Genomic DNA, 14,227 nt, shown 5'->3' on the forward strand with positions numbered 1-14,227 from the left:
CTTTAAAGTTGAAACCGAGCAAAATTAGGTCAATTTAATTTCTAACAATTCTACTTTCTCTGCCTGCAGGCGATTTTTAAGCCTTCTTAGGATATTTGAAGAAATTGTTAGCTATTAACAGATTCTTCTCTATGCATTATTGTAATATCATTTAGAATTTAGAGGGATAAAGTCTTTGACTTACTAAGCAATTTTGTCCTATACTAATATAGCCGTTCCATAATGATGTTCTTGGTGGTTTCCTCCTGATTAATAGATTTATCCATCTTTTTTTGTTTTCCTGAACCAGGCCATCTTACTTCGCTCATCCCCAAGTCTATTTTTATTCTTATCATCTCGGCTTCAGTGTTTGCCAGTTTCCCGGACATTAATAAGCTGCGTACATTCCAGGTGACCATGCGTACTATCCTGTCATATATTTGGATTCTTTGTCCTTTTCTTTGCATCTTTATAGTAGTTGACGCAGAGATTCTTCGCACTATTTCCCCATTTAAAGAGGTGCCCCGAACTGAGTATCAATTTTTTTTTTCGTCTGTTTTCCTGAACCATTCAAACAACTCGAGTCATTCTTGTGGTTGAACAGTTTCAAGCCGGTTCAGAATGATGCTGCCTTGAGCTGGTACTAATGATAGCTGCTGCCCCCACCAAGGAGGAAAAGAAAATAGGTAACTAGATTTTAGAAGGATAAAGGGATCCTATATACTAGAAAATATAAAGAGTTTTAAAGCTAAAATAATAAATTAAAATACAATTTTAGCATCTGTGTAGGTCTACAAGAAATCCTAGCAAAACTAAATAAGGCTAAACAAGTATTATAATTATAAGATAAAGATTATTCTAAATAAGAAAGACAAAGAAAATGCTAAACTTTTTTTTCTAAACCGAGAATTGCCGACCAAATATTGCTTAAGTTTAGAAATACCAATCGTAGTTTGGGTTCATATGCACGAAATCACTATCAAGATTACCTGACTCGGTGCCATCGAAGTTTTCAATATAATTATATAAATATTACATAACCTTACTTAAAATAAGATTTTTTAATAATTTCGAAGAATTTATTCAATTTAGTTTAGTTTGTTTTTTCAATTTATTATATAAAATAACAAAGTGTCTAAACAACAATTGATTATGGCTAAATCCACTTTATATAAATAAATATATTACTTATATAAATATTCTTTTAGGATGTGTGTAAAGTGAATCTCTACTTTGAAAACTTTGATCTATTTTGTGGTTCGGAGTCATTAGCCTTAGATAATATGATGTTGTGCGGTCATCTTACTGGAAGGCGAAGTAAGTTTTAAAGATATTTATTTTATACAGTTATTTATTAATTTTTATTAGTTATCCTAAACGCCTCGGAGGCGCAAAGTTAAGAGCGTTATTTTTTCTATAATTTTAAAAAGATTAAAAATGTCGTCTCTTGTGCCTTTTCTTGGGACAAATTCTCATTATTCTTTAGGGAGCTGTGGCAAGAGTATCTCAGTGATGATGGTGAAGAAAGCTGATGTGAGAGCTTAGTTTCACTTTACGACAGTTGCTGCAATTTGATGTTGATTTTGTATATATAAACAAAAGTTAGCTTACACCAATCATTTGACCATCTGAGGGTATATTCCATCATTGCAGAGTCGCCATATCTAAAATTTTAGTCTAATCGCTAACACAACAGTCCCTAATATCATCAAGTTATTGACTAGAATGGTACAATGTGACCTGAGTTTATGGACACCCTTTTAATGATACTATACAGATACTAAAACAATAGTAAAAAAGCCGATGATTACTGATGAAATATTAGAAATGATTAATGCGAGAAAATAATACAACAACAGAAATAATAGTTTATATAAAGAGATTAACAAACGAATAAAAAGAAAGATAGTGAAGGCAAATAAGAGGTAGCTTACAAATACATGTGACAAAAAACACGATGACAAACTTTTTCATAAGAAAAAAAAGGAAATAGCTAGAAATAAAAAAATAGATAGTATGGCACACTACCAATCATGGATTATAGGGTCCTAACAATATTGGAAGAACTAAACGACGAATGAAAAACATATAGAAAATCAATTCCCAGACAATGCTGACCAAGTTATGAACCGAGGTATAAACATTGAAAAGAATTTACCCATTGTAACATCTGATATAAAGTACGTATCAAAAAACATGAAAACCTTAAGATTACCTGGTCCGGATAATATTCACAGTAACTCTGTAAAGCTCTTAAAAGAAGAACTTATTTCTGAAGATAATTCACAGCAGAATTTACAAACAGTACGAAGAAGATGTTGGCCCAAAACAATTTGGTTTCAGTAACGGTATGGGAACCCGAGAGTCTTTGTTTAGTTTCATTGTGCTCATTCAAAAATGTCGCGACCAAAAAAAATATGCATATTTGTATTTCATAGATTATAAAAAGGTTTTTGATAAGATCAACCACGAAAAACGAATAGAATCTTACAAAAAAAAGTGGAGGTAGGAAACGCCGAGATCATAAAAATCTAAAGAGGAGTTAGACAAGGCTGCATACTTTCACCGTTATTACGATACGATACGATATTAATTTCCGGAAGAACGAACAAGAATATTTCCGGAACAAGGTAGTAAGAACTAGTAAAAAATATGACCTTAAAATTAATGCAAAGAGAACAAAAACAATGATAACTTGGTATTTACCAAGATAGACGATATCACATGATAAAATGCTATATACACGGTATCCTACTACATGTCATAAGCCTGGACGTTGACAATTAGCTCTTAATGACGAATGAAAAACTTTGAGACTGCATTCTAAAAAATTACATGAGACTGACCACGTTAGGAATGAAGAAGTTTTAAGACGTATGAATTGAGATCTTAAACTTGTAAATATTATTAAAAAATGGGAAACATCTAATATGTTAAGACATGGAAGATAACTTCCTTCAACTGATAATAAAAGAAAAAATAGAAGGGAAATGCGGTCATGGCAAACGACAAATGACATGGCAGCGTAATATCAAGAATGGAGAGAACTAGACCTCCATACCTTAATTAAAAAGCCCAAAATATCGATATAATTTATAGAAGTCATCGCTAACCTTCATTGGACATCTAAAGAAGAAAATGGCATGGAGTGGGGAAGTTAGTCACCATCGTAATGATTTTAGACAGGAATCTTTTTAACAAATCGATATTACACCTTGATTTAGTCCCCCACAGCTTGAAACTATAATATCAGATGAAGTAGCGAAAATAACATGAGCAGCTTTAGTCTCATTTATAGTAGTCTATATTTTTAACCAACTACCATATTTTTCATAGAGCCTGTTTGGAAAAGTATCAAGACTGATTTAAATATTTCATTTTTTCGTTATTATTATTTACCTATTATCATTTAACCAGCGACCTCATTAAGTTTTATACAAAACATTTGGTTACTTCGGCCGGATGATAAATAATTATAACTTCAATTCATTTTGTTTCATTTAATTAATTGTTTTTTTTTTCTTTTCAATTTAACTTTGATTCGGTCCTTCAGCATTATTTTTAGACTTAATTTACATAATTAAATTTGGTCATATTTACGTAACAATTTTTAAATTTATTTCGACTTTTATAATTTATAATATCAATAGGTACTTTTATATTACACATTTTGACTTATATTACATATATTAATTATTCATATATATCACTTTTATGATTTATTAACGTTGTATTACATTTTTACATTTTTTTTGTGCCGATTTTTACTTTTATCACTCTTTCCAACTTATTCTCTACGTCTTGCATAATAATTTAAACACAGTTCTTTTGATTTCTTTTGTCGCTATACCTTTCGTTAGTTAGCTTTTTATCGATACTTTACTTGTTTGTTCAGAATTTTGTCTGAAACCAAGTAGCGCATTTCTCTTCTTTCAATCTAGGGCATTTCTTTAGTGTTCGATTTGCTTAATTTTGTTTGCATTGTCGACTTTTTCGTTTCTTTTACCTTACAATGTCCAGCAAAATAAACAAAGCCAACTTGGCGCGTCAAACAGCGTATTCTAGATTGAGGGAAGCCCATGAGGCAGGCATTCAAGCCTCAAGGGATGATACTGTCAAATCGTTATTCTTAGCCAGGGCAGAGGAAATCGATGCTATTTACCAAGAATTCCATACAGCTCACAATCTAATTATCGGATCAATAACCGATGAGGAATTTTCGGAGAAAGATAAGTTTAGGGTGGCCGCCGATCAGGCATACTACGGAGTAAAATCCATCAAGAGTGATTTTTTAATTCGGAATTCGTCTTCTTCTTCGAATATCTCCTCACATTCCAATGCACAATCTTCAAGGCCTTCAGTTAGACTTCCAAAGCTTAATATACCCACATTTTCAGGCAATTTTCGAGATTGGCCTAGTTTCTTTGACCTATTTAACAGTTTAATTCATCACAATCACGATTTGTCCGATGTGGAAAAATTCCGGTTTCTTATTACGTCAATTAGTCAAGAACCTTTGGCTCTTATTAAAGGCATTCCCCTGACCGATGCAAATTATCAGATTGCTTATGAGATTCTAGGGAAAAGGTATCAGAATAAACGAATTCTTGCTACCCAAGATTATAACGATATTTTCAACGCTTCGGTTATTAAAAATTCCACTTCTTCTAATTTAAGAAATCTCTTAAATACTTTCACGGAAAATGTTGCTGCTTTACGTGTTCTTGATTTCCCGGTTGAGCAATGGGATTTCCTATTATTCAATATGTTGTCGAACAAATTGGACAATAAAACTCGTACAGATTTTGAATTAGAAAACAGTCGAAGCTGTGACATTCCCACTTACAGGCAATTGATTTCATTTCTAGAAAGACAATGTATAGCTTTGGAATCTGTTCAGTTTAATTCATTAACCCTTTCTACCCATTCTCACTCGCGATCATTTGCTCATCATTCTAATAAAAAACCGTTTACATCTAGTTTCGTCAGTGCCACCAATCGAATGAAGGTAACTTATCAAGGGGGTAAATGTGTCTTGTGTTCTGATGTTCACCCTTTATATAGATGTTCATCCTTTCTCGCTAAAACGACGCAAGAACGTATCTCGTTAGTTAAACGCCATAATTTATGCTTCAACTGTTTGGGTACATCTCATCCCGTCGTGAACTGTAGTTCTTCGGGAACATGTAGGATTTGCCAATCACGACATCACACTGTTCTTCATTTCTACCCAAGTTCCAACGAATCTTGTTTATTTAGTCAACCGCCTCCTCAAATTCCAACTTCTTATGAGAATCACAACCCTACATTAGAGACGCCTCAAACCTCAACATCTAGTTTTGCGCCGACGTCTCTAATAAACGCTAACCTTTCCACACAATCACGTTTAACATTCTCGTCTGTATTATTATCAACATGTTTGATACACATTAAAGATGTCTACGGTAATTTTCAGAAAGTTCGTATCCTACTGGATACAGGCTCGATGGCTAATTTTATTTCAGATAGTTGTTTTCGGCGCTTAGGTCTTTCCCGTAATAATTTATTAATCCCAGTGGAAGGTCTAAACGGAATGTCGACGTGTACCACTCAGGGTACCACGTTCTGTCATATTAAACCGTGTGATCGTGACGGCCCGATCTTCTCGTTGGACGCAATCATTGTGAAAAATGTGTGTTCAAATCAACCTAAGGTATTTATCAATCCTCACGATCTTATTCATATACGTGATCTGAAATTAGCAGATCACACATTCTATCAACCCGGTCCGATAGACATGCTGATAGGTGCTGAATAAGTTCCTCTCTTTTTAAAGTCTGGTCGAATTCTTGGCGAACCAAACCAACCTGTCGCTTTAGAAACCATTTTCGGTTATGTGCTACAAGGGCGAGTCTCTACGGATCTTTCAAATTGTAATTTTACCGCTTTACATACGTCTATGGATACAAACATAGATAGTCTTTTACAAAGGTTTTGGGAAGTCGAAAATATATCTAAACCTGTCATTTTGTCCCATGACGATCAAGTTTGTGAAAATATTTATAAGGCATTTACTTTCCGAGAGTCAACAGGCAGATTTTCTGTTCCTCTACCCTTTCGACAACCCAATCCTGTCTTTTGCGATACTTATTCTCAAGCATATCGTCGTTTTTGCATGTTACGAGAATCGTTTTAAGAAAATTCCGGATCTCAAAGAAAAATATGTTGAGTTTATGAATGAATATATTACTTCTTAACATATGGCCCCGGTTCCTGAATCCGATTTTAAATCGCCTACCTCGTATTATTTTGCTCATCACGCAGTTTTCAAAAAACAACTTGTTAATTCGTCTCTTGTTTCCAAAATTCGTGTTGTCTTCGACGCCAGTCTACGTGACGTTCGAGGTGTGTCTCTCAATGATACTTTATATACAGGTCCTAAGCTTCAAAAGGACATCTCTTCGCTTTTACTTAATTTTCGATATTTTCGTTACTGCTTCACGTGCGATATAAAGCAAATGTATCGACAAATTAACGTAAACAGAGAATTTTGGAATTATCAAAGAATTCTCTGGAGGTCGGATTCTTCTAAACCTCTCCAAGAATACTTTTTACGTACTGTTACGTACGGTGTTTCTTCTTCACCTTATCTCGCATTAAAAACCTTACAAGAGTTAGCTGAGTCGGCAGAGTCTCGTTTCCCTAATGCTTCACAAGCTTTAACGCGACATTTTTATATTGACGACGGTCTATTAGGAAGTGATTCTCTGTCATCTACCCGCTCTCTACAGTTAGAGCTCATTCAACTTTTAAAGCTCGGGGGTTTTGAGCTAGGCAAATGGGCCAGCAACCATCCCAGTCTACTCCAAGATTTTGGCTCCGATATTCTGACATCTTGTTCGTTTGATAAAGAGGAACCTTCCGTTATTAAGGTGCTAGGCCTGAAATGGGACCCGTCGACTGACGTCTTTTCTTATTCTTACTGTCCCCTTGACAAAACTTGTACAAAGCGGGCTATTCTTTCGGAAATTAGTCGTATTTTTGATCCTCTTGGTTTCATCTCCCCGTGTCTTTTAAGGGCCAAACGTCTGCTACAACAGTTGTGGCAATCCAATGTATCTTGGGATGATGAACCACCTGAACAAATACAACAGGTATGGCATCAGTTTAAAACCGAGTTACCTGACCTTGCAAACATTCAAATCCCTAGACACTTCGGCTTTAATAAATCTTCTAAAGTTGAGATTCATGGATTCTGCGATGCTTCAGAGTTAGGATACGCCAGCGTTGTATATTTCCGATTTAGTACTTCTGATAAATTTGAAACTGTACTTGTGTGTGCTAAATGTCGAGTTTCTCCTCTGAAGACACAATCTATTGCAAGATTGGAACTGTTGGCAGCTGCATTGCTGGCGGATCTAGTCGCCTTCATTAAAGAGTCGTTTAAGCATATCTTTTTTTTTTCGATATTCATGTTTGGTCGGATTCCACGATTGCTCTTACTTGGGTTAATTCTTCTCCGCATAAATTGAAAACCTTTATTGCCAATCGAGTAAGACACATACAAGAACTTATACCATGTTCTTCTTGGCATTATGTGCCATCTAACCAAACCCCTGCTGATTGTGCTAGTCGTGGTTTGACACCGGCACAACTACTACAATTTTCACTCTGGTGGCGTGGTCCTGATTTTCTTTCGAAGTCAAAGGAGTGTTGGCCCTCTCAAGTTAATTTTCACTCCTCCCACTCCACAGAAATGTTAGAAGAAAAATTGCCCACTGTATTATCATTGATACCGGTTATTTCGGATAACATCATCTCTACTTTACTTTCAAAATTTTCATCCCTGATAAAAATTCAGAAAGTCATGGTTTACGTCTTAAAATTCGTGGCTAAACTTCAAAGAAAAAAAAATGCTGCATCTTTCGATTCTCTGAACAGTAATTTAAAGATGGAATCTGCGTTACGATACATTGTTAAGCACGTACAAGCTGACGTTTTTTCGGATATTTTCCTCAAAATTCAACAAAATTCGCTGTTACCCAAACCTTTTCGTAAACTCGCACCCTTTATTGATGAATATGGTCTTTTGAGAGTAGGAGGTCGATTACAAAAGTCTCGGTTGTCTTTTGATGTAAAACATCCATTGCTATTACCCAAAACTCATCGTCTCACCGATTTAATCATCGAATGGACTCATCAAACGCATCTGCACCCTGGTTTAAAGGCTACGCATTATTTATTGCTTCAACGTTTTTGGATTCTGCCTCCGAAAAGTGCCATTCATCGCTGTTTGTCGAAGTGCATTCGTTGTCTTAGATGCCGACCTAAATCTTACCACCCCTTTATGGCAAACTTGCCAACTGTCCGAGTTACTCCGTTACGTGCTTTCCTGTCTGTTTGTGTGGATTTTGCAGGACCATTCTCGTTATTAATGTCCAAACATAGAGGTGCAAAAACATATAAAGGATATGTTTGTGTATTCGTGTGTACAAAGGCCATTCATCTGGAAGTAACTTCAAATCTTAGTTCTGAGTCCTTTTTGGCTGCCTTTGTAGATTTGTATCTCGACGCGGTAAGTGCCTAACTATTAGGAGTGATCAAGGTACCAATTTTAAGGGAGCCAGCAACGAAATCATTAAACTAGCTCAATCTGCTGATGAGACTCTTTCTATTACCTGGGATTTTAATCCACCCGGTGCCCCTCATTTTAATGGGTTAGCCGAGGCTGGGGTCAAATAATTCAAGAACCATATGTATCGTGTTTTGGGTACACAAATTTGGACTTATGAAGAGTTCTATACTCTTATGACTCAAATCGAGGCAGTTCTTAACTCACGTCCTTTGTGTGTAGCAAGCTCTGACCCTAATGACTTGCAGGCACTGACTCCTGGTCATTTTTTAGTTTTTGAACCCTTAGTGGATTCAATTCCCGATCCAGATCTAAGCGCTTTAAAGATTAACCGTCTGAATCGTTGGCAGTTAATCCAAAGGATAAGAGGGGACTTTTGGAAAAGATGGTCTAAAGAGTATATTCATTCTCTTCAAGAGCGATCTAAATGGCATAGTCCAACCCCAGCTCTCATTGAAGGTTCTCTAGTCCTCATAAAAAATGAACAACAGCCTCCTCTTCGCTGGCAATTGGCCAGAATCATTGAGTTGCATTACGGCACCGACGGTATTGTACGCGTTGTTAGTCTGAGGACAGCTTCAGATGGCATCCTACAACGTCCGGTGGTCAAGATCTGTCCACTACCTATTTGTTAACAACTATATTTTTCTTCATTTCTATTGTTATTATATTAATAGTTAAGTGTTTGTTTTTTATCCTTATCATTGTAGTTGTTTTTAAAAACATTCGTTTTGGGGGCTTAGAATGTTTGGAAAAGTATCAAGACTGATTTAAATATTTTATTTTTAATATTCAGAATATGACCTTATTTAGTTTTAAATCTTTTATTCAATCATAGTATATTAACTAAGTATAATATGGCTTTAGTTCATCCTTTAAATTCTCGAACTCAAATTGGCTGATTAATTATTGTCAAGTTCTGAGAATTCACTTGTCTGAAAACAACATGTTTTTGGGAAACATTTATCAACCCAAACACTTCAGAGTCCTTAAGGAAACGTACCCATTCTTTGTGTAGAAAATTTAAAATGCCACTTTAAGCTTAATTTACGGCTATTCACGGAGGTCCTAAGAACAGAAGAACCACCCCAATGGATTCGCGTACATACATATTTTGTTTCGTATGATCGGCCACTCTACAACAACCTCTCATCGTGGACAGAAGCAAGCAAACCAGCATCGGGTGTGCATCCCGTTTTTACCCTCCGATCTTAGACTCCGAGCGAGGCCCAACCACAGACAAAAGATAAGTGAATCTCATATAGAATTGACAATAAGATATTAAATCTGCCAATTGTTATTTGAATTGCATTTTATTTTACATATCTATTTACGAACATTTGCTATTTTTCGCTAATTTACTTACGAACAAATTATTTCATTTTTTCGTTATTATTATTTACCTATTATCATTTAACCAGCGACCTCATTAAGTTTTATACAAAACAGAGCCGATGATACTTAATAAATATTTAAAACGGTTAAAAACCTTTAGTAAACCAATGCAAATAGTAAAATCAAAATATGAAAATACTAGAGCGAAAATACAACACAGGGGAGAAATATCTGAAGATTTCCTCCTAGAAAAAGGAGTGAAACTAGTAGATGGCCTGAGCCTTCTACTATTTATAATAGATAATCATAGATAGTTATAAATAATAGAAGATGTAGAACAAATATTCTTCAAACAACAGTTGGATATAATCAAAACGTTGACTGTGACAAGAAGAACAGTGAAAAAGATCCGTGTGGCTCAAAGGGCACTGGAGCGTGCTATGTTGGGCGTTTCAACACGAGACAAGATCTAAAACCGCCAGCTACGACGAAGATCAGGAGTGGCTAATGCTCTAGAGAAAATAGCAACAATAAAGTGGAACTAGGTAGGTCACGTGGCTCGAATGACAGATAACCGATGGACAAAGCAAACACTGGAATGACGATTTAAAACGTTACCGTGGAAGTTGGATGTAAGAGTCACAAGATCGAAACAGATGGAAAATTAAGGAGATCTATGTCCAGCAGTAGACAAGAGAAGATTAAATGATAATGATGATAATAAGTACGTAAGTTGATTAACTTCTCAATAGTAACATATACAAGTAAGAGCTAGGTAAAATATCACACGCATGGAAATACTGAAGCAGGAATAATCAAATGAGAAACCAACTAGAGCAAGAATCCATACTAATTAAATCAACCAGAAATTGAAATATTAGAACATTAAAAATAAAAAGGGTCCAGAAACGAAAGAGACGACGACCAAGAAAAACTTGGATAAATTAAATTATAAAATCAGGTAAAACCAAACGGACGAACTACAGAGAAATGAAAATGATATCGGGAAAAAAATAAAGAAAAAAGGAAATAGTTACCAACACAACAAAAATCCCTCAAGGGTGAGAAAAAGAGAAAAAGAAGATGATCTATGGTGACAGATATATCGGTATGAAAAAACTAATATATCTGTACTGGATATAACACATGTTATACTAAGCTGTGTCAACGTAAATTAGAGTTTAAATACTAATAAAAAGGCCAATGTGAACAGAAATGAAGGAACTAATAACGGTACTGTCAGGCAAAAGGTGGCCATAGTCCACCACTGAAACATCATCAGAGAATTGACAAATGGATTAAAACTTGCGTGCATTGAAATCTCTTGATGATAGCAACTCAGTATCTGAGATCATCAAGTCCTCGTAGACACTTCGTCTCAGGAACAGCAACTTCATGTGGAGTCATACGTCGCCATGTTATCATATTCTTTGATAACTTTAACATCTTAAAATATAATACCAAACAATTTAAACTAAATTGTAACGTATGTCTTTTAACTAGACACTGATGATGGAACATGGTTTCCAAAAACGTTTTGTCTTCATGACATAGCCCGTTTGGGTTTTTAATGTACCTATATACCTTTTATAAAGGATTTTTACTTAAAATGTTTTGTGATACATGGTATACAGCCAGCTACAGGAACTTAGTTTCCCTGTGGATAAAAATAATTTATTTTTTTCAAAAAAATGTCTTGTGTTTAAATGAGTTACATTACCGAAGTCGGTTTTTGGGTCATGAAATGGCCAGCGTGCAGTTCAAACCTTAATCCCATTGAACATTTTTTATGGGATGATATAAAACAAAAAATTCCAGCTAGACTTCATATCCCAAACTTGACCCCAAAGCTTATTGTCGCAGTAGAAGAAGAGTGGCTTAACATCACATAAGAAACAATAGTGAACTTGATCAAATCTATGCCTAATCGTATGAGAGAAGTTATTAATGCAAGAGGAGGTCATACTCATTATTAAAACATTAAATGATACATGTTTAATAATTGTCAAAGACCCATTTTGTGTTAAGTTGTGTTTTAGCAATAAAAAAAGTTAATTTGCATGATACATTAATTTTACAATGGTAAACCTAATAATTCGAAATCAATTTTCATAATGTATACTCATGTCATAGTTTCTGAAAAAAAATTTAGTTCAAATCAAAAGTTTAAAGTGGGCCAATTTCTAAGTAGGTACGCAAGCTTAGGTATATCGGAAATCACTCGGCATGCACTGAAGCCAGAAACAATGTGATTAGGTACAGAAATGAATATTACAAAATTTCAGAGGATTCACTTTTTGACTCAGTTGGTCAGATGGCCAGATGGGCTCATGTTTTATTGCTAAATAAATCTGACATGAGTTGAGAAGACGTATTCAAGTAGGTATAAACACCATCTCCAAGAAATGTCGTTGAGCTCTAATTTAAAAAATAATACACTACTAAATATGTCATTAAAGAATATAGGCGTATTTGATTTTAGACAAATACTTGTAACCTCCAGCTTCGTTTGAATAAAGAGTTATAAATAATATCAAAAGTTAGAAAATAATACTTATAAAAAAAATTATGACAATGTCTAAATATTAGCATTTGGTGCTGTCCTCTACCGTTCAATATCTGTAGTTGCGTGTAAAACCCCAGGTATTGTGTAACACTCCATTTTACTTTTCCTTAGCTTCGATCAGTTGTGGATAGGTGGCATCATCTGATCATGACTAAATTTTCGTCATTAAAAAAATAATGTGAATTTACAGATTCATTTTATTTATTTTGCTTTTTTTAGTTTCCGTAAACTTTGATGATTATAATGAGCTGGTTACTATTGTATATAGAAGTAATTTACAAAATAAATATGGAGATTTGAAATTTCGAATATCTGGAGAACAGATTAGTGATGATTGTTTAAGTAAGTACTACAAAATTCTTTATAATAAATTTTATTAATTTTATATACACTTACTTATTTTTTCATCACGTGTTTATTATTTTTTATTTTTAGTTCCAGAACCCCCACCACAACGTTTAGTTATCAAATAAAGTTTGTATTTAGTTTATAAGCATATTATTATAATATTATAAGGTAAAATAAGTATTTTTTAGTTAGTTTAATATTTGTGATATTTACCTAAATAAAAAAATGAACATTAATATGCCAATATAATAATATTTCCTTTGGTCCTTTAAAGTAACTTGTATTTAATTCCACATGCAATATGCTTACCTATATCATATTTATATATTTAACTCTATACTGCGCCATTTTTGTATTTCGTTTCCAAAAAATCTTTACAATGTAGTTGTGTCTACAAAACAGGGAAAAATAAAAATTTTTTTTTGCAAAAAATAGTTTATTAGATACAAAAATGTTGTAGCAAGAGATATGTTACATTGAGCGTCAAAGGGACAAACTCAATTCTCGTAAAAGTTTACAAAGCAGATATTATTTTTGTCTAAACAAAGAGGTACTATGTACGGAGTGACCAATGGAATCAGTCCTGATGTCTTTTGAAGGTACAAAACTGCCTATTTCTTCTTTTTATTTGCAAGAATTACTCAATGCTTTGATCAGAAGGTCTCCCTCGTTTCAATGAAAAATGAATAGTGTTAGCCTTGCATAAGCATTGGAGTATTTCAGTCCGAAATTCGGGCTGAGGTAAACATTTCTCATTTTTAAGTACACAACATCTTCTATAGAGGAGCCAACTGTTGACAATAGTCATATCCAAAAGGTGATAAAATAAAGCAGATACCATTTTTTGTCCGCATCCTTATCTCATAATGACCAATATAATTATCCATAGCGTTAACTCTACCCATATAAGCGTTATATTCAAGAATCAAACTCAAACATTCAATGGTGACTTATGTTGCTTCCTATCCGAACGTTTGACCTCAGTTTGTGGCATTTTACCTTTATATGGGTATGAGATTGTCTCGAATACAAATTAGATTTTGTGTTTTTTAAAAAAGACTTTTATCAAAGAAATACTTAAAGAAGCTAGAAGGTGTTGAGAGAGAATATTTTCGGGAAGATCGGATTTACCCCTGACAACTGACAAGTCTTTGTTAGGAATTAAATTTTTCTTACACCATATTATTTTTGAATACTTATCTTTTAATTCCTGTTCTTCCCTTTTGGTATCTCGTAATGACACAGAGACAGATTGAGGATAGTCAGTATTATTCACGGAATTACTTTCACTATCTAATTAATCACTACTGGATGATTCTCAACTCTATCTTCTAGTTCTACTGCTATATGTGATACATCTAGGTCATCATCATACTCTAGTTCATCCA

General features: G+C 34.3%; 1 protein-coding gene across 1 annotated transcript in view; it reads left to right on the forward strand.

Moving 5' to 3' along the window:
- The window catches only part of LOC140448488 (uncharacterized), a 36,076-nt gene extending 23,001 nt beyond the window's left edge, over positions 1-13,075 (forward strand). Inside the window, exons 5-7 of the mRNA XM_072541573.1 lie at positions 1,188-1,296; positions 12,711-12,833; positions 12,927-13,075. Coding sequence (XP_072397674.1) covers positions 1,188-1,296; positions 12,711-12,833; positions 12,927-12,964 — 270 coding nt within the window. The 3' untranslated portion in view covers positions 12,965-13,075. The remainder of the gene's footprint in view (positions 1-1,187; positions 1,297-12,710; positions 12,834-12,926) is intronic.
- Positions 13,076-14,227: the final 1,152 nt, after the last annotated feature.

The sequence above is a fragment of the Diabrotica undecimpunctata genome, chromosome 8 (genome assembly GCF_040954645.1).
Source record: "Diabrotica undecimpunctata isolate CICGRU chromosome 8, icDiaUnde3, whole genome shotgun sequence".
NCBI lineage: Eukaryota > Metazoa > Arthropoda > Insecta > Coleoptera > Chrysomelidae > Diabrotica > Diabrotica undecimpunctata.